This window comes from Dunckerocampus dactyliophorus, chromosome 1 (assembly GCF_027744805.1).
Source record: "Dunckerocampus dactyliophorus isolate RoL2022-P2 chromosome 1, RoL_Ddac_1.1, whole genome shotgun sequence".
Classification (NCBI taxonomy): Eukaryota; Metazoa; Chordata; class Actinopteri; order Syngnathiformes; family Syngnathidae; genus Dunckerocampus; species Dunckerocampus dactyliophorus.
Genome location: NC_072819.1, coordinates 50155711 through 50177133, shown reverse-complemented (window position 1 = coordinate 50177133; position 21423 = coordinate 50155711). Strand labels below are relative to the sequence as shown.

General features: G+C 45.1%; 2 protein-coding genes across 4 annotated transcripts in view; both read left to right on the top strand.

Annotated features, from left to right (window-relative positions):
* The first annotated feature begins 739 nt into the window (after positions 1–739).
* Positions 740–18759, top strand: arhgef7b (Rho guanine nucleotide exchange factor (GEF) 7b). 3 transcript variants are annotated; one of them, XM_054770384.1, is made up of 22 exons: positions 740–1194; positions 1763–1846; positions 5247–5331; positions 5403–5518; positions 5614–5818; positions 9313–9404; positions 10899–10993; positions 11123–11218; positions 12613–12735; positions 12805–12943; positions 13007–13066; positions 13144–13290; positions 13375–13461; positions 14836–14914; positions 15014–15144; positions 15228–15422; positions 15498–15591; positions 15676–15765; positions 16066–16224; positions 16409–16505; positions 16578–16632; positions 16707–18759. In XM_054770384.1, the coding sequence occupies exons 1-22, from the start codon at positions 1030–1032 to the stop codon at positions 16827–16829; spliced, it is 2517 nt and encodes an 838-aa protein (XP_054626359.1). In that variant the 5' UTR covers positions 740–1029; the 3' UTR covers positions 16830–18759. The 3 variants fall into 3 exon arrangements, with proteins under 3 accessions (XP_054626359.1, XP_054626351.1, XP_054626367.1); XM_054770376.1 differs by having other exon boundaries at positions 15853–16224; XM_054770392.1 differs by lacking the exon at positions 16066–16224.
* A 177-nt stretch (positions 18760–18936) lies between these two features.
* Positions 18937–21423, top strand: part of mcf2la (mcf.2 cell line derived transforming sequence-like a) — a 50537-nt gene continuing 48050 nt past the window's right edge. The window contains exons 1-2 of the mRNA XM_054770312.1: positions 18937–19008; positions 19750–19881. Of these exons, the coding sequence (XP_054626287.1) occupies positions 19815–19881 (67 nt within the window). The 5' untranslated portion in view covers positions 18937–19008; positions 19750–19814. The remainder of the gene's footprint in view (positions 19009–19749; positions 19882–21423) is intronic.

Below are 21423 nucleotides of genomic sequence, written 5' to 3'. Positions count from 1 at the left end.
ATCGTCCCGTGTTTTGACGGCGGGCCAGTGACATTGTTTTGGGTCTACCACTTGACCTTTTTCTTCCAAAACCTTCAGGATCTTTGGAGAAATTTCACATGGCTGTCTTGCTCATGACGCATCCAACCTCCGCAGCAAGAGGCCCTGCCTTTTTGCCTTTGCCATCAAGAGATCATGACACTGAACCCACATTTTTTTCCAAGAATTTGTCTTTTAAAGGCTGTGGTCTGATACTTTTGATCAGCCTATTTCATTTGAATGCTTCTTTGCAATAAATTGCTGACTCAAAAATGTTTTTGTCTCACTCCCATTTCTTCTTTTAGCATTCTGGAGCTCTTCTTAGAACCTCCTTACTATCCAACAGTGTAGATTCTTGCAATTTTGATAAGTTGGGTATATATAAACATTTTTAATTGCATTGCATTTACGCTCATTTGTGACATTTACGTGTAATAAAAACACTTTAATCTTGTAACTGTTCACTTATTTTGCATTTTTATTATAAAATAAGAGATGTTTGTACATGCAGTCACAGAAAGTGCATTCATTGACTTGGGCACAGTTTACGGATCCAGCAAAGAAGGGACAATTGGCATCCCTGTCCACTAGGTGGGGACACAGCCCCATGTGGTACAGCTGCAGATGGAAGGTTACCAGGTCAATGAATTAATAATGGAATGTCCTTGCAGCCACAGGGAGAACACACCAATTTATCTCTTCACGCATGTGATGTGATGAACTGATTGCATGTAATTCTACCTGCGTTGCTGTGTTCGACGCCAGTGTTTCTGCAAGGTTAAAAAAAAGTGATGCCAGCATCCGCACGTAGAGAGAGAGAGAGAAAGAGAGGGAGCGAGAGCTGGAGGGGGGGACATCCGTGTTTTGAAATTGGAATATCAGCTGGAGTGACTCAACAATGTGTTGAAACGTCTCTGCTCTCCTCTTGCCTTGTGTGTAAAAAGTAAGGGATTTAAAGTGAGGAGGCCACGGACGCTCCTGTTACCGGCCCGTGACCTTCCAGAGTCCAGGATGAACGCGGCAGAGCAGACGGTAACGTGGCTCATCACGCTCGGGGTCCTGGAGTCTCCCAAGAAAAGCATCTCTGATCCAGAGGCTTTCCTTCAGACGTCTCTGCAGGACGGGGTCGTGCTGTGCAGGCTGCTGGAGCGACTGAGACCGGGGACGACGGACAAAGTACGTGTTGGGAAAGACTATGGGGGGAAATGTATTATTATGATACAAGATTTTAAACGTAGCACAAACAATGAGGGTGAACATTTGCAGTAGGCTAAAAGGGGTAAAAAGAAAACCAAGAAGGAAAACAGGCTGTTTATTAAACCGTAAATCACAGACCTCATCATTTCTGCAAGGGCGCGCATGCACATACGGAGGCAGGAAATGTTGCTTTCAAAATAAAGGCAGTTGTATCCGCTCACGTAGGTGATATTCCTCAAAGGAACCAGCACATTCGTAGTTACTCAATTTATACAAACAAGTGCCAATACCTTTATGAAATCAGCAACTTAACACCACGAGCGAATGAAGCGCCCCCTAATTAAATGTTTACTTTGAAAGTTCAACCGGAAGTCTAGCCGGCTACTGACGCTAGCCAAACACTGCTAAACGTCAAGTGACAAGTGTAGCAAACCACGCTTGGAATAAAGACGATTTCCGAGTCGATTTATCTTAAATGCTCCCGCTGCTAGTTATCAAAATTGTTGCTGGATATTCTACTCTAACTGAGCGACTTTTTTATGCATAGTTTTTCCAGGAGCCGAGGACCGACGGGGAACGTCAAAGGAACATTAGCGAGTTCATCAAAGGTTGCGGGGCTTTCGGCGTGGAGGTGAGTCACGCCGTAATAATGATTTCATTAAAGTCCTGACACCATGTGGAGGCTTGAAACGACACTCCCTTACCAAAAAAACAACAACAAAAAATCTGCTGACAATACAGTCAGGTGTGCGAAGTTACAGGTGCGCACTATTTGGCAGGAAACGTCCCATTTAAATCAGAAATAGGGTATTCATTTACACGCATGCGATAGAAAGATGTTGAATTACAAAAAAAATATGCCATTTAACGTGGTAAACAACGCCATTTGCGTTGAGTGATGTCATCTAAAAGTTAATAAATGCAACTCCAGCATTTTTAAAACATAAATGTCAGGGGGAAAAAAGAACGACTGACAGTTGTTGCCATGGTAACATGATGCGGAAATATTTCTATTTTAACTTCTGACCTTGCAGTAGGTGTGAGAGTTTAGAATATATTTAGTAGGTTGCTGTTTGTGTGATGCACTTTGTGGTGCAGGTGGGAGTATTAAAATGTGCCTGTTACAGCTGTTTTTATATAATAACACTTTAATAACACACCCACACGCAAACAAACAACTTTACGGTTTTACTTTAGTTCCTGGCTTCATTGTGAAGAGCAAAAGAGAAATGAAAAGAGAGTGGGAGGTTGATGTAATGCAACATGTCACGCATCGCATTGGATTTTCCAATCAGGTTGATTAGATGTCAGCCGTAGCGGCGGACGCCAAGGCCTCCATTAGCGACGGCCTGGCTGACATCAGCGTAGTAATTCAGACGAGGCGGGCTGTCTGTCCAATTGGATTGCATAGTGGATTGTAAAGGACTTCCGAATCTTTTCGAGCTGTGTTATTAATGAAATAGGAATGGATATCATATATTTTTTAGCAGTGGAAAAAGTCCTCGGCCAATCTTTTACACTGCTTTTAATCAAACAATGAATGCCTGCAATGCACACAATAGAGACTATAATGAGTCTACACTAAGTCCCCAACTAACGAACACAATTGGTTCCAGACGACCGTTCTTATGTCGAATTGTTCTTAAGTAGGGGAAAAGGTAATATTAGCAATGATATAGGTACTACATGTACGTGTATACATATACAGTATATGTGTATGTATGTAAATATGAGTTCGGATGCAGTAGTAATATTAAACCAGGATAATTAATGAAAAAAACAACAATAAAAATGATATAATAATATGTAATGATAAATGTTATTTACCTTTGAAGAGGAGTGGTCGAGCATACGTCGTTGTGGTGGAGTTGGAGGAGTTATTGAAAAAAAGGACAAATGGTCATTGCCGTTAGACTCTTCTAAAAGAGGTAGTGTTCTGTGGGTGGTGTAGAATTAAGCAGGCCTATTAACTCTTCATAAACTTGAATCACACGCTCTGTCCGGGTTGTATCATACAACTCTTAGCCTTCCTCTCTCCTCTTCCTCGTCTTCCTGTAGCTGTTGGTCCCATTAGCAGTGTCACAGTGCCCTCTGCTGGTCAAGCATGTACAGTATAAATATGGACTTATCAGGCAAAACACATGAAAATATAGACCAGTCGGCTTGTGTTTGTATCTCCGAATGTTCGCACGTCGGATGTTCGTTAGTAGGGGACTTAGTGTATATCATGTTTGAGTACCTTACTGCATATAATGTAATGAACCTTTTATTTGGGGTCACTCATTTCTTTATAAGGCAGCGACATTTCTCCATCCACGCCTTGGGAACGTGTGTGTTGTGCACACAAGATTAGAAGAGCCTCAGAGGTATTTTGATGATGGCTATACACGAGTGTGTGTGTGATGGGGAGATTAACAAAGGGGGGCTCAGACTTGGGAGTAATCCCGCTTCAGACTGCAGTCGCAACGGCGTCCCAACTACCCCCCAACTAAACGCGTTGTTTTTAGGCAGACGTGTGCCGTAGTGCTGTGGTGTCATGCCGTGATATGTTCATAAGCAGAGGGTGCACTAGGTGAACGGTGTCTAAATTTGTGGCCATTTGTGGCCTGCAGCAGTTTTTTTTCTTGCCCCGCGGCACATTCCAAAAACATACAATATTTAACAAGGTAACGCATTATAAACAAAACTCATTATAAACAACACTAAAAATGGAAAAATCAGCAGTCATTTTACAAGAATGAAGTCAAAATATGTACAAAGAAGCTTTTTCACCTACAGTGGTGTGAAAAACTGGTTGCCCCCTTCCTGATTTATTTTTTTGCATCACACTTGTTTCAAATATAAATATGTAAATATTAGTCAATGACAACACAACTGAACACAAGATGCAGTTTGCAAATGAAAATTTTTATTATTAAGGGAGAAAAAAATCCAAACCTACATGGCCCTGTGTGAAAAAGTGATTGTCCCTCCCCCTGTTAAAACATAACTTAACTGAGATTAATTGAAATCTATTAGTGTGGAAAAGGTTATAAAGCCATTTCTAAAACTTTGGGACTCCAGCCAACCACAATGAGAGCCATTATCCACAAATGGCCAAAACATGGAACAGTGGTGAACCTTCCCAGGAGTGGCCGGCCAACCAAAATGACCCCAACAGCGCAGCGACGACTCATCTGAGAGGTCACAAAAGACCCCACAACAACATCCAAAGAACTGCAGGCCTCACTTGCCTCAGTTAAGGTCAGTGTTCATGACTCCACCATAAGAAAGACACTGGGCAAAAACGGCCTGCATGGCAGAGTTCCAAGACCAAAACCACTGCTGAACGAAAAGAACATTAAGACTCATCCAGTTTTACCAGGAAACATCTTGATGATCCCCAAGACCTTTGGGAAAATACTCTGTGGTCTGACAAGAAAAAGGTTTGAACTTTTTGGAAGTTGTAAAAGTAACGCCGTGTTTCAGAAAAAGAACATCATAGCAACAGTAAAATATGGTGGTGGTAGTGTGATGGTCTTCAGGACCTGGAAGACTTGCTGTGATGAATGGAAGCATGAATTCTGCTGAAGGAGAATGTCCGGCCATCTGTTGGTGACCTCAAGCTGAAAGCAACTTGGGTTCTGCAGCAGGACAATGATCCAAAACACACCAGCAAGTCCACCTCTGAATGGATGAAGACTCTGGAGTGGTCTAGTCCAAGTCCTGACCTGAATCCTATTGAGATGCTGTGGCATGACCTTAAAAAGGAAAACCCTCCAATGTGGCTGAATGACAATTCTGCAAAATTCCTCCCCAGCGCTGGAAGAGACTCATTGCAAGTTATCACAAACGCTTGATTGCAGTTGTTGCTGCTAAGGGGGGCCCAACCACTTATTAGGTTTAGGGGGCAATCACTTTTTCACACAGGGCGAGTTTACAAAATGTCAAAGTGGCCCTTGCATCCTTTCATATTTCAGTATGTGGCCCTCAGTGGAAAAAGTTTGGACACCCTTGCGTTAGATTGACTGTGCATCTTCTCAACCCTGCAGCCTTTTGAGGTCAATGACCTCTTTCAGGGACTCAGCTTCCCCAAGGTCCTAAACTCCCTGGTTGCGCTGAACAAAGCCACTGAAGGTAATGATGTTTGCATAAAAGTTCTTAATTGTATCTTCAAGATGATTGACAGCTATGCTCCTTGTGTTCAGAATCAGGTTCCAACTTGTGTGTCCCACGCTCCGCCACACTGAGGATTAAATCTTTCGATTCGCTGAACAGTCAAAGTCGCTCGTCCAAATTGCCGCCACCTCAGTACCACAGCCTCGTAAGTTGCTGCGGCAACGACACAGTCTCACACGCTGAAAGTCAGCACGCATGCACAGATGTTTGTACGTGATGCACGTGTCTCTTATGCTGCAGGACATGTCGGAGGGAAGTGGGTGTGGCCATTTTCTGGTCAAGGCACGCTTCGCCTTCCAGCAGACAAATGAGGACGAACTGTCTTTCTCCAAGGGCGACATCATCAGTGTGAGCAGGCAGGAGGAGGGGGGCTGGTGGGAAGGTTCACTCAATGGCAAGAGTGGCTGGTTCCCCAGTAACTACGTGCGGGAGCTGAAAGGAAATGGTAGGTGCAGCGAGGAATTGCACATATGCCGTTTTATTATGGCTGAAATATACAAGACTGCAACAAACAGGGACACTGTCAAACGTGCACACATCCTATGTGTGTGTTGCTTGGGGGTAGAAAGGCAGGAAGGAAAGAAAGGAAGGAAACATGCCTGGCAGACAAGGCCAGGAAGTTTTGCAGATGTCGGACAGACAGGAACGGAGGAACATTCTGTGGGGTTTGGGTGGAGCGCTGTGATTGCTGATGACCGGGAGCGGACCGATCTGGTTAATGTGAGCCGTTTGCTGCGGGACTGTGAGCACACGCCTCCCGTTTACTTACTAGGATCAGTCTTTGTTTACACCGGGGGTGTCCAAACTGTTTTTTGTTGGCCCACATCACATTCTATACATTTGATTTTAACAAGAAAACTAACAAAAATAAAACAGAAAAAAAGGAAAGTTTTGAAGTAATTTTACAAGAAAAAAGTCAAAATGTTAAGAGAAAAAAGTTGTAATCTATCAGGAAAATTTTACAGGTAAACGTCGGAATGTTATGAGGAAAAAAAATGTCATTTTAGTAGCATGAAGTTGAAATATGAAAGAAAAAAAACGTTATATTTTTAAAGTCATAATATTATGAGAAACAAAAAAAGAAAAGAAAATTGTCATTTTTGGAAAATGAAGTAGCGGATTTATTTATTTATTTTTAATTCAACCCTTATTTAACCAGTTGGAGCTTATTCAGATATAAGATCTCTTTTTCAAAAGCGACCCGGCCGAGAGGCAGCAGCATTTACAAGCAGAAATAGAAATAAATAGCAGTGGTTCAATCAAAAAAAAGTAAAATGATCACGGATCAGCTAAAAAGAAGCGGAACATCTGATTTAAAAACAGTGACAGAGTCCAATGCCTTCGAGTTCCTTCGTTTTAAGAATTTATCCAAAGCCCAATGATTTGAGTTCATCTTGCAAAGGGAGCAGCAAAACAAAATGCCTTTTTACACGGGGGACAGTCAGAGTAAAAAGAAAAAGCCAGTGGACGGTAACCTGTAATGTCCATGATTCCGAACAAGGTACATTCCGAGATAGGATGGGACCATCCCAAGTAGAGCTTTGTCAATACACGTCAGCCCATGAGTGTATGCACCGTTCAGCTTTTTTATACAAACTCCAATGATGGGTCAGATTTTTGCATCCAGTGACAGTGTTATCCCGTGCCTGGATTTGAACACTGCCAACGTTGAGGATTGCCGCACATCTTCGGGAAGACTGTTCCAGATTTTGGCAGCGTGAAACTGAAACGCAGCCTCACAGTGTTTAGTCCTGAGTCTGCACGCCCGCAGGACGCAAGACCACGAAGAGACTTGTACACAAGCAGAGCTGTTTTAAAGTCTATTCTCCGAGCGACAGGAAGCCAGTGCTACTGGACTCATATGCTCATATTGCCTGGTTCTAGTCAGGACTCGAGCAGCAGCACTGTGGATGTACTGCAGCTGTTTTACAGCTCGTGTAGAGAGAAGGTCGTTACAGTCGTCCAGCCTGCTGGAGACAAAGGCATGGATTAGTCTCTCTAAATCTGCCTTAGACACTATTCCCTTGGTTGTGGCGATGTTTTTAGGTGGGTGTTACTGATTTAATGTGGCTGTTCAAGTCCATGATTACCCTCAGATTTCTAACCTGATGATGAGGTTGAGTTGTTTTGCATCCACACACTGATCTGTTTGATGCAGTAATTCTTTGGTACTTATAAGTCAGACGTTCATCAACATGGAAACACAGGTACCTGTAAGACGAGACCAGCTCAATGGCTGATCCTTGAGAGGTTAAGACGGCAACATTTTTGGACTGCACAGTAGCCCTGGGAAACAGCATAACCTTCGTCTGTTCAAATCCAGCTTCAACCTTTGTAGACACGCCTGAACAACATTAAAGGCCGACTGTAAGTCAGTGAAAGCTTGCACAACAGACGATGCAATACAATCAAAATGACAAAGGACATCTGACAAATGATTGCAAAGATCATTCATCATTTACTAACACCGACCCTTGTGGTAACCCCTTCGAAACCCTTAAATGTTAGAATGTTATGAGAATGAAGTAAGAATATTTTGGGAATAGGGTCGCATGGTAGCCTAGTGGTTAGCATGTTGGCCACACAGTCAGGAGATTGGGAATATCTGGGTTTGAATTTTTGTTGGGCATTTCATGTGTGGAGTTTGCATGTTCTCCCCGTGCGTACGTGGGTTTTCTCTGGGTACTCCGGTTTCCTCCCACATTCCAAAAGCATGCAGGTTAGGTTGATTGGCGACTCAAAATGGTCCACAGGTATGAATGTGAGTGTGAATGGTTGTTTGTCTATATGTGCCCTGCCATTGGCTGGCGACCAGTCCAGGGTGTACCCCGCTCTCGCCCGAAGTCAGCTGGGATAGGCTCCAGCATACCCCCGTGACCCTAGTGAGGATAAGAAGATGGATGGATGAATGAATGGATGATGGGAATAAAGTCATAATTATGAGACAGCAGAAGAAATGGAAAAAAACAGCTGCAATTTTACAACAATAAAGCCAAAAATATTCAGAGAAAAAAGTTGTACTCTAGAGAGAAAAAAAAATGTTTTATTTCAAAGTTGTAAGATTACAAACAAAACAAAATAAAGTTTTGGAAAATTAGGTTGGGGAAAAAGTTATAATATGGGAATAAAGTCCTAAAGTAAATAGGAGACAATAGGATCGCACCTGGAGTGACCTATCCAGTGCGAGCAGCCTGGAGTGGGAAGATTTGGGAGACAAGTCGGTACCTATGCAACAAGTCTCCCCTCTCCACGTCAAAGGAACGATCGACTGGCAAGGCAGCAGCCAGTGCATGGTTCCAGTGACGTCACAGGAGTTTCCAGAACAATGCTGCATGCAGCAAAGAACTGCCTTTTGGGACTCCGGTTTCATGCTAATTGCCCATAGCTGGGGCCCTAGCAAGTGGTACCACATGGGGCCAGGGTGGACCTGGGAGTACTGGGGAGTAAATCAGTATGAAATAGTATGGTTTTGCATGTATACAGTATTAGTGTGTAAGTGTCTAGTTCCACACCTGCATAGTCGTGTTACTTGCTTTTTTGGTTGCACCGTGAGCGAGGTAGGCATTTGGAATGATGAGCTCCTGTTGGTTTGTGATGTGTGAGTCAGGTGTGAATATCAAACTGATTTACTGCATATCAAGAACACATCCTCAAGCAACTTGAAGTTTGTCCTCTGAATATTTTGTGTGCAGCCCAAGCTTTACCAATGTAGGGTAAATTACATTTGATTCGATTTCTACCAATAAACAGCCTAATTATGGAGAGCATAAACACAAAATGGCGACTTTTCCCCACAAACAAAAACAATGTTCTGATCAACAACCCACAAATTTGCAGGGTCGTGAATATGCGGGTATCCATGGCATGTACTGTATGTGTCCTCTCTTTGCATGTCTCAGCTCTTTGAATGTTTTTTCCACCTTTTTTGTCGTTGTACAGACAAAGCAGCTGACAAACCAAAGTCCGGGACGTTGAGAAGTCCTCCAAAAGGTTTTGACACATCTATCATCAGTAAAACCTACTACAATGTCGTAAGTATCACATTTTCCCAAAACAAAAACTATTCCAATAGCTCATCCGTCCATCCATTTTCTTCCACTAATCCGGGTCGCGGGGGCAGCAGTCTCAGTTGGGAAGTCCAGACTTCCCAGTCCCCAGCCACCTCTTCCTGTTCCATCGGGAGGACACCAAGGCGTTCCCAGGCCAGCTGTGAGACGTAATCCCTCCAGCGTGTCCTAGGTCTGCCCCGGGGCCTTCTCCTGGCTGGGCATGCCCGGAACACCTCACCAGGGAGGCGTCCGGTAGGCATCTGGACTAGATACCCCAGCCACCTTAACTGGTTCCTCTCCATGTGAAGGAGCAGCAGCTCTACTCTGAGCCCCTCCCGGATAACCGAGCTCCTCACCCTATCTCATAGGGTGGGTCCAGCCACCCTATGGAGGAAACTCATTTCGGCCGCTTGTATCCGCTACCTTGTTCTTTCGGTCACCACCCAAAGCTCATGTCCATAGGTGAGGATGGGAACATAGATTGGGGAGGGTAAATTGAGAGTTTTGCCTTCTGGCTCAGCCCTCTCTTCACCACGACGGTCCAGTACAGTGACCGACCACATTACCGCAGACGCTGCACCGATCCGCCTGTAGACCTCACACTCCAACCTTCTCTCACTCGTGAACAAGACCCCGAGATACTTGAACTCCTCCACCTAGGGCAGGACCTCATCCCCAACCCGTAGGGTGCAATCCACCCACCCTGAGAACCATGACCTCGGATTTGGAGGTGCTGAGTCTCATCCCAGAAGTTTCACACTCAGCTGTGGACCGCCCCAGTAAACACTGAAGGTCACAGCCCGATGAGGCCATCAGGACCACATCGTCTGCAAATAGCAGAGACCAGATCCTAAGGCCCCTGAACTGGACTCCCTCGATGCTTTGGCTGCGCCAAGAAATTCTGTCCATGAAAATGATGAACAGGTGACAAAGGGCAGCCTTGATCCAGTGTTCCACGACCGGGACCTCCTGTAGCGGAGGTTCAACTAACAGTCAACTAACAGCTCAACACATAATAGTGCATGCAGTCAGTATTTGTTATTATATGTTGAAAATTGTCAACAAGCTACAAAGACGCTCTTGTGTTATTTAGAATTCCTGCCATGCGTCTGTCTGCTTTTGTAAGCTCAATTGATCATTTTGTGAGCTGAACACGCAATGAATGACCAGGGAGCTGGATCGGCGTGCGTGCGTCTAGCAGAGAATGTGGGTTATTTCTTCCATTCCATTGGTTTCTGCCACAGCCTTGCCTCGGGGATGGTGCTGCATGTGTGCCTGTTTAAATAATGCAAGCTGCCATGGTCTCCTCAGCCTGCCCATCTTCCGTTAGCGTACCTGAATCTCCTTTCCGAACAAACTATAAACAGTTTTGCCTCTCCTCTAATGGATCCTCTCAAAATACTTGTCCAGTTTTTGCGTGACATCATTTTGTAACAATGTCCTGTGTGTGTGTGTGTGTGTGTGTTGTGTGTTCAGGTTTTACAGAACATCCTGGAAGCAGAGAGCGAATATTCAAGGGAGCTACAAAGTCTTCTGGTGTCATACCTGCGCTCCCTCCAACCCACCGACAGGTTGAGTCATTTTTTACCGAGATTCCTGAAATACAAGGGGCACGCACATCATGAATATGTCAAAATGATCCAAAAAAGAACCACACGGAACCGCTGAATTATAAATGTGTCCTCCCTGATTCGTTGCAGGCTGAGCAGCGTCGACATCAGCCACATTCAAGGAAATCTAGAGGAGATCTCGACCTTCCAGCAGATGTTGGTTCAGTCCTTGGAGGAGCATACAAAGTCAGTGGCCACATCTGTTTCGTCTGCTAGGCAATGCACAAATGTTGCCTTTTGGTCGTATAAGTTCTAGACGTTAAACTACGGCAGACTGTAGTCGTCACTGCTCTGCAATGATGTTGTTGCGTTGAGATCAGGAAGCGTATGCGATGAAACATCCACTCACAGCATGAGCTTTTCTTAAATATAGCACATGATGTGGTTCAAACTGATAGAGCTTGTCTGCGTAGCCACCTGGTGTTACACTGAAGTAATGCAGTGCCAAAAAAAAGAATGGGCCTGCTTGTTGCTTACGTCTGACCCCACGTAGTGTCCGTGCCGGTTGCCAGGATGTTAAATGCACGTTACGGCCTGAAGGGTGGGTTCCTAATAAAGTGGCCCGTCTACGCTGGTGGTCTCTAGGGCCAAGCGCCAAACCCGGGGGGACAAAGCCTTCCCTGTTGCCGCCCCCTCCCTTTGGAACTCACTTCAGCCACACATCCGTGACACTGCTGACCTGACTAACTTAAGAACACACTTGGTGGAACAGTGTTGAACCTTCCCCAGAGTGGCCGGCCAACCAAAATGACCCCAAGAGCACAGCCACGACTCATCCAAGAGGTCACAAAAGACCCCACAACAACATCCAAAGAACTGCAAGCCTCACTTGCCTCAGTTAAGGTCAGTGTTCATGACTCCACCATAAGAAAGACACTGGACAAAAACGGCCTGCATGGCAGAGTTCCAAGACCAAAACCACTGCTGAACAAAAACAACATTAAGGCTCATCTCATCTTGATGATCCCCAAGACCTTTGGGAAAATGTGGTTTGACGAGACAAAAGTTGAACTTTTTGGAAGGTGTGTGTCCCATTACATCTGGCATTTCAGAAAAAGAACATCATAGCAACAGTAAAATATGGTGGTGGTAGTGTGATGGTCTTCAGGACCTGGAAGACTTGCTGTGATAAATGGAAGCATGAGAATGTCCGGCCATCTGTTGGTGACCTCAAGCTGAAAGCAACTTGGGTTCTGCAGCAGGACAATGATCCAAAACACACCAGCATGTCCACCTCTGAATGGATGAAGACTTTGGAGTGGTCTAGTCCAAGTCCTGACCTGAATCCTATTTTCTTAAAAAGGAAAAGCCTCCAGTGTGGCTGAATGACAACAATTCTGCTAAATTCCTCCCCAGCGCTGGAAGAGACTCATTGCAAGTTATCACAAACGCTTGATTGCAGTTGTTGCTGCTAAGGGGGGCCCAACCACTTATTACCTTTAGGGGGCCATCACTTTTTCACACCACTGTATGCACTTTTAACTATTTGTTCTGAACTCTGATTTTTTGTTTTCACTTTCTAGACAAAGACAACTAGCAGGGTTCGGTTAAAAAAAAAAACAATTTTTTTTTTCTTAAAGGCTTCCAGAATGCCAGCAAAGGATCGGAGGCTTTTTCCAGAGTCTAATGCCCCAGATGAAGACCCTTTATGTGGCCTACTGCGCAAACCATCCATCTGCTGTCAATGTGCTGACTCAGCAAAGGTAAAGTCAGAGAAGAACGGAGTGGTTGCTTTGAGCAATGGAAACGTGTCTACCTTGCCTGTTCTGTAGCGAGGAGCTGGGGGAGTACATGGAGTCCAGGGGGGCATCCAGTCCGGGGATTCTGACTCTGACCACCAGTTTGAGTAAACCCTTCACTCGGCTGGAGAAATACCCCGCCCTTCTGAAGGAACTGGACAGACACATGGAGGTACGTCTGTCCTAAAAATGGCAACTTATGAGGCAACAGTTTTAAATGATGTCTTTATCTCAGGACCAGCACCCAGACAGAGGTGACCTCCAAGCTTCTATGACGTCATTCCAAAGCCTTGCCGTAAGCTAGAAATACAGCACATAGACGTCAAGTGTTCTCATCCTGGGAGGTGGTTCATGGACCGCCCCTTTGTCCAGGCTGTGTGCCAAGAAACGAGGAAAAAGAAGGATCTGGAGTTACAGATTTTAACTGAGCCAATCAGGAACTGGGAGGGCGACGACATCAAGACCCTCGGCCCTGTTCTTCACATGTCCCAGGCTGCCGTCTGCTCTCAGAACTGTCAGGTGTGAACCTCTCGGACACTTGGACGACACACAGAGCCCATGAGTTGGAACGTGTGTGTAACAGTCACCTTGTGTATCTTTTAGGGGTCCAGCGAGCGTTACCTTGTGCTCTTCCCTCACACGCTGCTCTTCCTTTCTGCAAGTCTGAGGATGAGTGGATTCATCTACCAGGTTTGGTTAGATATATCGATGTCCCGCCTTCATATACGGGTGGTCCTCGGCTTACGGCGTTCCCAATGTCATCGTTTCGTGGTCACAAAAAATCAATTAAAAGCCTAATTTTGGTCGGTAAAGACGAGACTCGCTCGAGAACTACTTGTAGTTAGATAGGAAGAATACAAGTGCTCTCGCCGATTTTTATGGAGTTGTATGCACAAATGTCGAAAATGGTCTTTTCTCGCAATGTTAAAGAATCCTTTTTAAAAAATGTAAACAAAGTTGAAAACTTTATTAGGAATCTATCAAAATAACAAATAAAGTTCAGGATGGATTTGGATGAAATTTCAGGAATTGTCAGAAATGGGATATGGAAGAACTGATAAAATTTTGGGGGTGATCCAAAATTCTAAATTTGTCCAAAATTAACCCTTTTCCATACAACTAATTATGATGACATTTCTCAACCAATTCAGACTGTTCCAAAGTCAAAATTCTCAACTCTTTCGGGACAATTAGCCTTCCTGGTACATCTATGTGCTATCACGCTAGGTGTTAGCATGTTAACGTTAGCATGCTAGCATTCTAGCAATTTTAGCTATTTTCATGGGTAGACACCACTGATCTATATTATATATCTGGATAGCTCATTGGCGATGACTTGTGAAGGCAAACGGCCGCCATATTGCTACTCGCAAGAAACACTTCTCGACAAGCTTTTGCATTCGTGGTGAACTTCTTTTATTAATTCGGATTGGACACAAATTTTGCCTTAAGACGCCTGCATGTGCAGCTATTAACTGCACAAATCGCCAGTTCAAAGGCTGTGGACGAACATTTCACCTGTACGTATGATTGCAATGTAGATTTATGATGGATCATTTAGGGGTTTTGCACTGTCCATCTCTCAGATATTTTCAATCGTGTAAAATTCCTCTGATTAAATGTATGTCCAGAATTGATAGGTTTATATAGCTCTATAATAGCTAAGAGGAAATGTACGTACTTTTTTGTTATATCATGATATATGTATTTCTTTAAGGGACGAAGGTTGCGTTACTTGAAGGAATGGGAGAATCTAAGTGCTTCATGAGGCTTACCAGGCATTGTATACAGTGCAGTTAGCAAGCCAGTTTGCATACAATTGACCCAGCATGACCCTTCATTTGGATAAACAACCTTTTTTGTTTTCTGCTGAATATTTTTTGCTGGGGAAATATGGCGCTGGGCGGAGGTCTGTGCTCTCAGAGACCTTTTCCAGTTTAGGTAGAAGATCCGACTCACACCAAAAATCGACTTACATCGCAGTCTAGGAACGGAACGCAGGACCACCTGCGCAACCATGTGGTATTTATGATGTGTCCCACACAAAACATTTTGTCTGTGAAGGGGAAGATGCCACTGTCGGGCATGCTGATCTCCAGGATAGAAGATGGGGAAAACCTGAGGAATGCTTTTGAAATTTCTGGTCAGACACTTTATTGATCTCGTTTTTTACCTTCTATCGTCCCTTCCATGCAAACTACATGTAAGCCGTTCGCTGGTTGCGTGTGTGTGCGTTGTGCAGGTTCGCAGTGTGAGCGGATGCAGGTGGCGTGCAACAATCAGCAGGATCTACTGGACTGGCTGGACCTTCTCACCAAACACACACACACTCCTGCTGCACACGCACACAAGCCTCAGTCTGTGTGTCACACAGTCCGTCTGCCGTTTTACTTCACCTGAAACCCACGGATTCACTGCTTCGTCACTGACTGACCCCCTCTGTCTCTTCTTCCCAGTTGCCCTCCCTGCCCGCCACCCCTTCCAGACACTCAGAGTCTTGTGGCGGCGGCAGCGGACACACCTACCACACCCTCCCCCATCCTTCCACGTGCGGGCCGCTGGAGCCACCGAGTGCCCCAAACCCCTGGAGCATGAGCTGCCTTCGTCCGGCACCTCCTCTGCGGCCGTCTGCTGCCCTTTCCAACAAGGAGGTGCTCGTTACACTTTGCAGGATGTGGAGCTCTTGACAGTGAAATGTAAACGACACCCTTCCCCGCCATGCATAGGATATGAGCAAGAGTCCAAAAAATATGAAGAAGCTGCTTCCCAAGAGGAAGCCTGAAAGGAAACCCTCGGAAGAGGACTTCACCATCAGAAAGAGTAAGAGGGAAGCTCTAAAAGTGACCTGAAGCGGTGGAAAATGTCCACGTGACGTCTCCCTTTGCTCGTGATAATCTGTCGCAGGTACAGCAGCCCTCGAGGAGGACGCCCAGATACTAAAAGTGATTGAGGCGTACTGTACGAGCGCCAAGACGAGACAGACTCTCAACTCCAGTGAGTGCACACGCATATCCGGACCGTTTTTACAGTACACCCACGTGAATGTGCCTGCTCGGCTCTAAAACCATTGTTTCTTCTCAGCTTTCAGCTCTAACGAGGCTTTTCTCTCCTCTCCCACGTTTTTTTCCACCTCCACCCTTTCTGTGCATTATTATTTCTCACTTTCTGCCCATTATGATTATTACACAAATATTTTTTACTTCATTTTGTCCTGCACCCCAACATCTGCGGTTTGTGTTCCTGCTATCGCTGCACCCGCACCGTTGTCCCACCGCTGGTGGCTGTATGGGGCAGCCTGGCAAGGGACTGATCTCATGCACAACCATGTGCTCGCCGACTCCAGCCTCCTGGCGACCGGCATCCCGGGTAACCTGCCGTGCTCCGACCAGTCAGAGGACTCGGATTATGACAGTATCTGGACCGCCGCTAGTTACAGGACCGCTTCGTTTTCTCGTAAGATAGCAAGTCCGAAAAAAAACAAAACACCGGCAACCCGGGTAGATTGCAAGTAGAGTTAGAACTTTAGTGTCCCTGTTGTTGGACCGAATGTGAATGTAAGCTGCTGTGTCGTTTTGCATGTTGTCACACGGCGTTTGAACTGCAGCTTCCCCACCCCCCTTTTTGATCCTATGGTCAGGCTCCAGCAGGAGGGACGTCCACATGCTGTTCCCAGAGGAGGAGAAGATCATAGTGGAGGAAACGAGGAGTAACGGACAAACTGTGATGGAAGAGAGGTAGCGTATAGTCAGCGTGTGATTGGTCGGTGCGCAATTACTGGATATGAAAATAACACCGTGCCACCGCAGGAGCCTGGTGGACACCGTGTACAGTTTGAGAGACGAGGTCCAGGAGCTCAAACAGGTGAGCGTGCGCTTTGCCGGGCTCAAAAGAACGACCAGCAGGAGGAGGCCGCTCACGTTGCTGTCGTCCTGCAGGACAACAAGAGGATGAAGAGGACTTTAGAGGAGGAGCAGCGAGCCAGGAAAGAGCTGGAGAGGATCATCAGGAGAGTTCTGAAGAACATGAATGACCCGACCTGGGATGAGACCAACCTCTGACACGCAAAGAGCGTTTCGCCTTCTCGTCGGGACTCATCCCAAACGACTAGTGATCTAGTCGGTAAGATGACGTCAAATCCTGTTGTTCCTTCTGGTTTGTTTGCGTTCTCAAAACCAAAGCAATACGATACTGGACATGATTCTTATGATGCCAATTATGTCATTTAACAGATACTGGGGTTTTTTTGTATTGTGATTGTTTTTTTACGCTGTACTTTTTTGTAACACATCATTTTTTCAGTATTAAGATTGTTTGTCATCAACATTCCTTGATCCCAAACTATTAAGCTTAGCAATATCAGCCATAAATGAAACACCTGTCACATTGAAAACCTCTATTAACCTCTATTATTCCTAATTATTGTGTTTAATTGTGGCGATTCTCACATCCCTATTTATGTCACCAGCGTGTCAGCAAATGTGAAATAAAGTGATAACTCCACTGATTAAACAGGTCTGGTTAGTTTAATCTTGGTAGGTTTTGGTTTAGTCTAGCGTTATTTTTGTTTTCTAAATACGTGACATAGCTGTCATCGAGAATGCAATTAGAATAGCTATCACCCTTTTCCGATATCGCTAACATATTCTGTACTTACTTATTTCTACCACTAGATGTTGTAAAATTACGGAGCCTTGCGTAAGTTGAGGTTGTAGACATCTTATATTGCCTTATCGCATGTGCTCGATCGTACAACGCTGCGCAACTTTACTGCGCACGCTATGGCAATGGAGAAGGAACATTACAGAATCACCGCTTCTTGCACACAACTTGCACAGTACATGACAGATGTCACCACGTATTTCCTATTCATTCTTCACGAGGTCTGTAATTTTTTCGCTTAAGCACTGGCCTGTTTTTGTTTGGGGTCGACAAGGTGATTCGACACTAAGTAAATACACAGCCAGTTATGCCCACAGCGACGCTAATAATCATACTTTTTACTCGTTGGATGATTTGTCTACCGTTGTATTTTGAACTTCCGCCTGCAGGACGTGTTACGACGATGTTGCCTGAGTGTTGCCGAGCGGACCGGAAGCTATTCCGCGCTGATTTTTTTTCCCCCAAATTAAAGTTACATTTGAAAAATACGGGTGTCTTTTAAAATGAATGGTGACGAGAAAGAAGGACAAAAACGGGATTTTCCCCATGAAAACTAGCTACGTGGTGGCCGTGAAAAATTTCTGCGCCAATTTATTCTCCGCCACTGGCCGTGACCACCATAGACATATATAGACGCCGCATCGAGTGCGTTTTTTCCACTGCTGCGATACGTCAACGTCGCCGCCATATTGGATGTGTCAAGGCTGCGCTATAAATGAATACAAGTATATGTACTTTTCATAAAGCGCCTTTCTACAAAGAAATTTTACTTAATATGTAGTTAGTATATGGATGTATAACCGAGAGTCCCTGCATTAATTTACAGCGCAGCCTTGACATATCCAATATGGCGGCGACGTTGACGTACGGCTCAGCGCTCGATGCGGCGTCCACTTATACTTGTATATGGCTATGGTAGCCACCCCACTGGCCATCTAGACATTTCAGGTATCAACTTATTTTCACCCCTATGTGATTAATGGTTTCACCTTGGCCACCCTAAACAAAAAATTCTGCCTCCGCCACTGTTGACAGGTGTATTGTCAAGATCACCATTTCGTGTACTAGATGTCACCCTGTCTTTTAGTAATAAAGAAGCGTGTTTGTAGTCAAATGTGTGTACTGTTCTGGTTCGCCTACTAATAAAACATCGAAGTTTGTTTTGTGATGCTAGTTAGCCATCTCTCTCAAGCACATTGTCTTCTTCATCTGTGCTTGTCGTCAGTGTCCAAGTAATGCCATCTACTGGTAGCTAGTAGCTAGCACACGTATCATGCCGGTGTATGAATGAATGTGTATTCAACGACTTTGTTTTCTGGCCTGATGAAAAAGAACAAAAAAAATAAATACAATTTGAAAAACAAACAGAAAATGAATCGTTTGATATTCAATTTAACATTTGTGACCAACACCTGTTACGTGATGACACTACTTTTTCTGGAGGACTCTGAACTAACCACGGTAACGTGACTAAACAAAGCGAGCAAACCTGTCTGTGCTTTCATTCGGCGGGGAGGAGTTTAAATACGTGCTGTGCATTTTAACGGTTAATTGTGTTCCATACAGCAACAGTCACTGGTAGGCATGCTAATACGTCATGCCGTATTTTACATTTAAAACGACAGCTTATATGATTTATTAGCATATTGGAGATTGATCTTTAACAGTGGATGACTCACTGTTGTGTTTAACTCTGACCGTCGTCAGTGATTAGCTTCTACGTTGTTTCAGTCTTCTGTTGGGTCTGTAATTATTTGACCGATGTTTTTTGGTGAGAATTGGTGCAATTACAGTTGAGTTAATTTCATTTTAATAAGAGTTTGAATCGTGAAATCATGAATACTATGAGGTCAAGTTGCTGGCGCACCTGACTCAAGCTTTCTTTTACAAGTCGAGGCTTCAGTAATGGAAAGTTTGTGTTCCCCATTTGGAAAACACCTACACCGATTCAGTTGAACTTTCCCTGCAGGCCGCTCAAGGCCGTTCCCACTGTCACATTGTGGTGCATGTGGACCTGGCCTTGGTCTTTATTTAGTCTGGCCCATCACAAGACCTCTTATGACTAAAAGCCACGCTGCTGTATTGTGGAATTCCATGAAAGGAGCCACTGTGAACAAAACTGGTAACTGGATCAGGAATTCTTCTTGGATTGTGCTCAGATGTTTGTGTGTTTTAAGAGAAAAAGCGGATGCACTGCCTCATGCATCTGTTGGTTTGATTCCCGAACCTGTGAACGTGACCGCGTGTCTGCCTTCCTTCACCTGGCTCAAGACTGTTGGTGCCGGCCTTGCAGCCATGTTTAGTGTCATTCTCTTTCAGGAGCCGCGTGGCACACGTGAGGAGCACGATCCGCTTCGGGTCTTGGCCGTCTTCTCCTCGCCGGGATGGGCGGAGAGCTGTCTGTGCAAGACCAGCTGGAGCAAACGCTGGAGGTGCTGTCGGCAGTCAGCGGTAGGAAACCTTTGTTTACGATAGGGCTGTCAAATGTAACACATAATGCATCACGGCAGGCCACACCTGGCTGTTACATCGGGAGACGGAGGCGAGTGTTGCGTCCCCGCAGGTGTGACACTCTCCACTCAGCTTTATTCCTACCTTAACACATCAACAGCAGCGCTCAATTCCAACACGTTGGAGCTGTTTGAAGCACTTCATGCTTTGCATTTTGTGACTTCATACGAATGAACAAGTCCTGCTGTTTGGTGGTTGAATACAACCTAAAACATAAGCTTATGGAAGCAAATTGTACGCATTTCTTGCCTAAATTAAGCATTTTCAAGCATAAAAATGGCTAAATGAAGTAAAATACAAATATAAGGCATTCAGAAGACATATTCAAAGATGTGGTGATATGTAGTATTCTACACTGGTCACTAGGTGTCAGTAATGTTACTGTAATGTTAGGTGAGACACACGAGCACCAGACTTGATCGCTGGAACAGGTTTTTATTGCAGGTTTAAATGATGAGAAAAATCCTTAAGAAAAACACGGGCCACCACCGTAACGCTTGCCAAGCTAAAACTCTTCTCTGAACCCCCGACGTCACTTCTTGTCCGCCCTCCCACTCTGGTCTCCTAGCAACACACACGAGCATGAGTCTTAATTATGTCTGAAATGGCTTATTTTCTGCTATTATGTCTACTATATTGGGTATTATGAGTGTGAAGGTGACTATAGGGGTGTTATTTCATGTCCAAAAGGCTCTAATAATGTTAAAAACCGTATTTAAGTAGTAAAGAGTTTTCTATGCGCTAAATACGATAATGTTCCTTTTAGAAATAAGAACTCACCAATTAAACACAATAAACGAGAGAGCTTTTCATTCCGGCTCAGGTCTTTCTTCACCACGGCAGTCCGCTACAGCGACCGCATTACTGCAGACGCTGCACCAATCCGCCTGTAGACCTCACGCTCCAACCTTCCCTCACTGGTGAACGAGACCCTGAGATGCTTGAACTCCTCCACCTGGGGCAGGACCTCATTCCCAACCCGGAGGGTGCAATCCACCCTTTTCCGACTGAGAACCGTGTCCTCGGATTTGGAGGTGCTGAGTCTCATCCCAGAAGCTTCACACTCAGCTGTGAACCTCCCCAGTAAACACTGAAGGTCACAGCCCGATGGGGCCATCAGGGCCGCATCGTCTGCAAATAGCAGAGACCAGATCCTAAGGCCCCCGAACTGGACTCCTTCGACGCCTTGGCTGCGCCAAGAAATTCTGTCCATGAAAATTATGAACAGGACACCATGAGGGACACGGTTGAATGCCTTTTCCAAGTCCACATAACACATGTAGATCGGTTGGGCAAACCCCCACGTGCCCTCCAGCACCCTTGCAAGGGTTGGACCTCGTGTAGCCGAGGTTGGACTGACGGTCGTACCCTTCCCTCCAGCACCCTGGAATAGACTTTCCCAGGGAGGATGAGGAGTGTGATCCCCTCAAGAGTTGTTACAGAGATGGCTTAGAAAGACTTGGCGTAAGAAGTTGCAGGGCT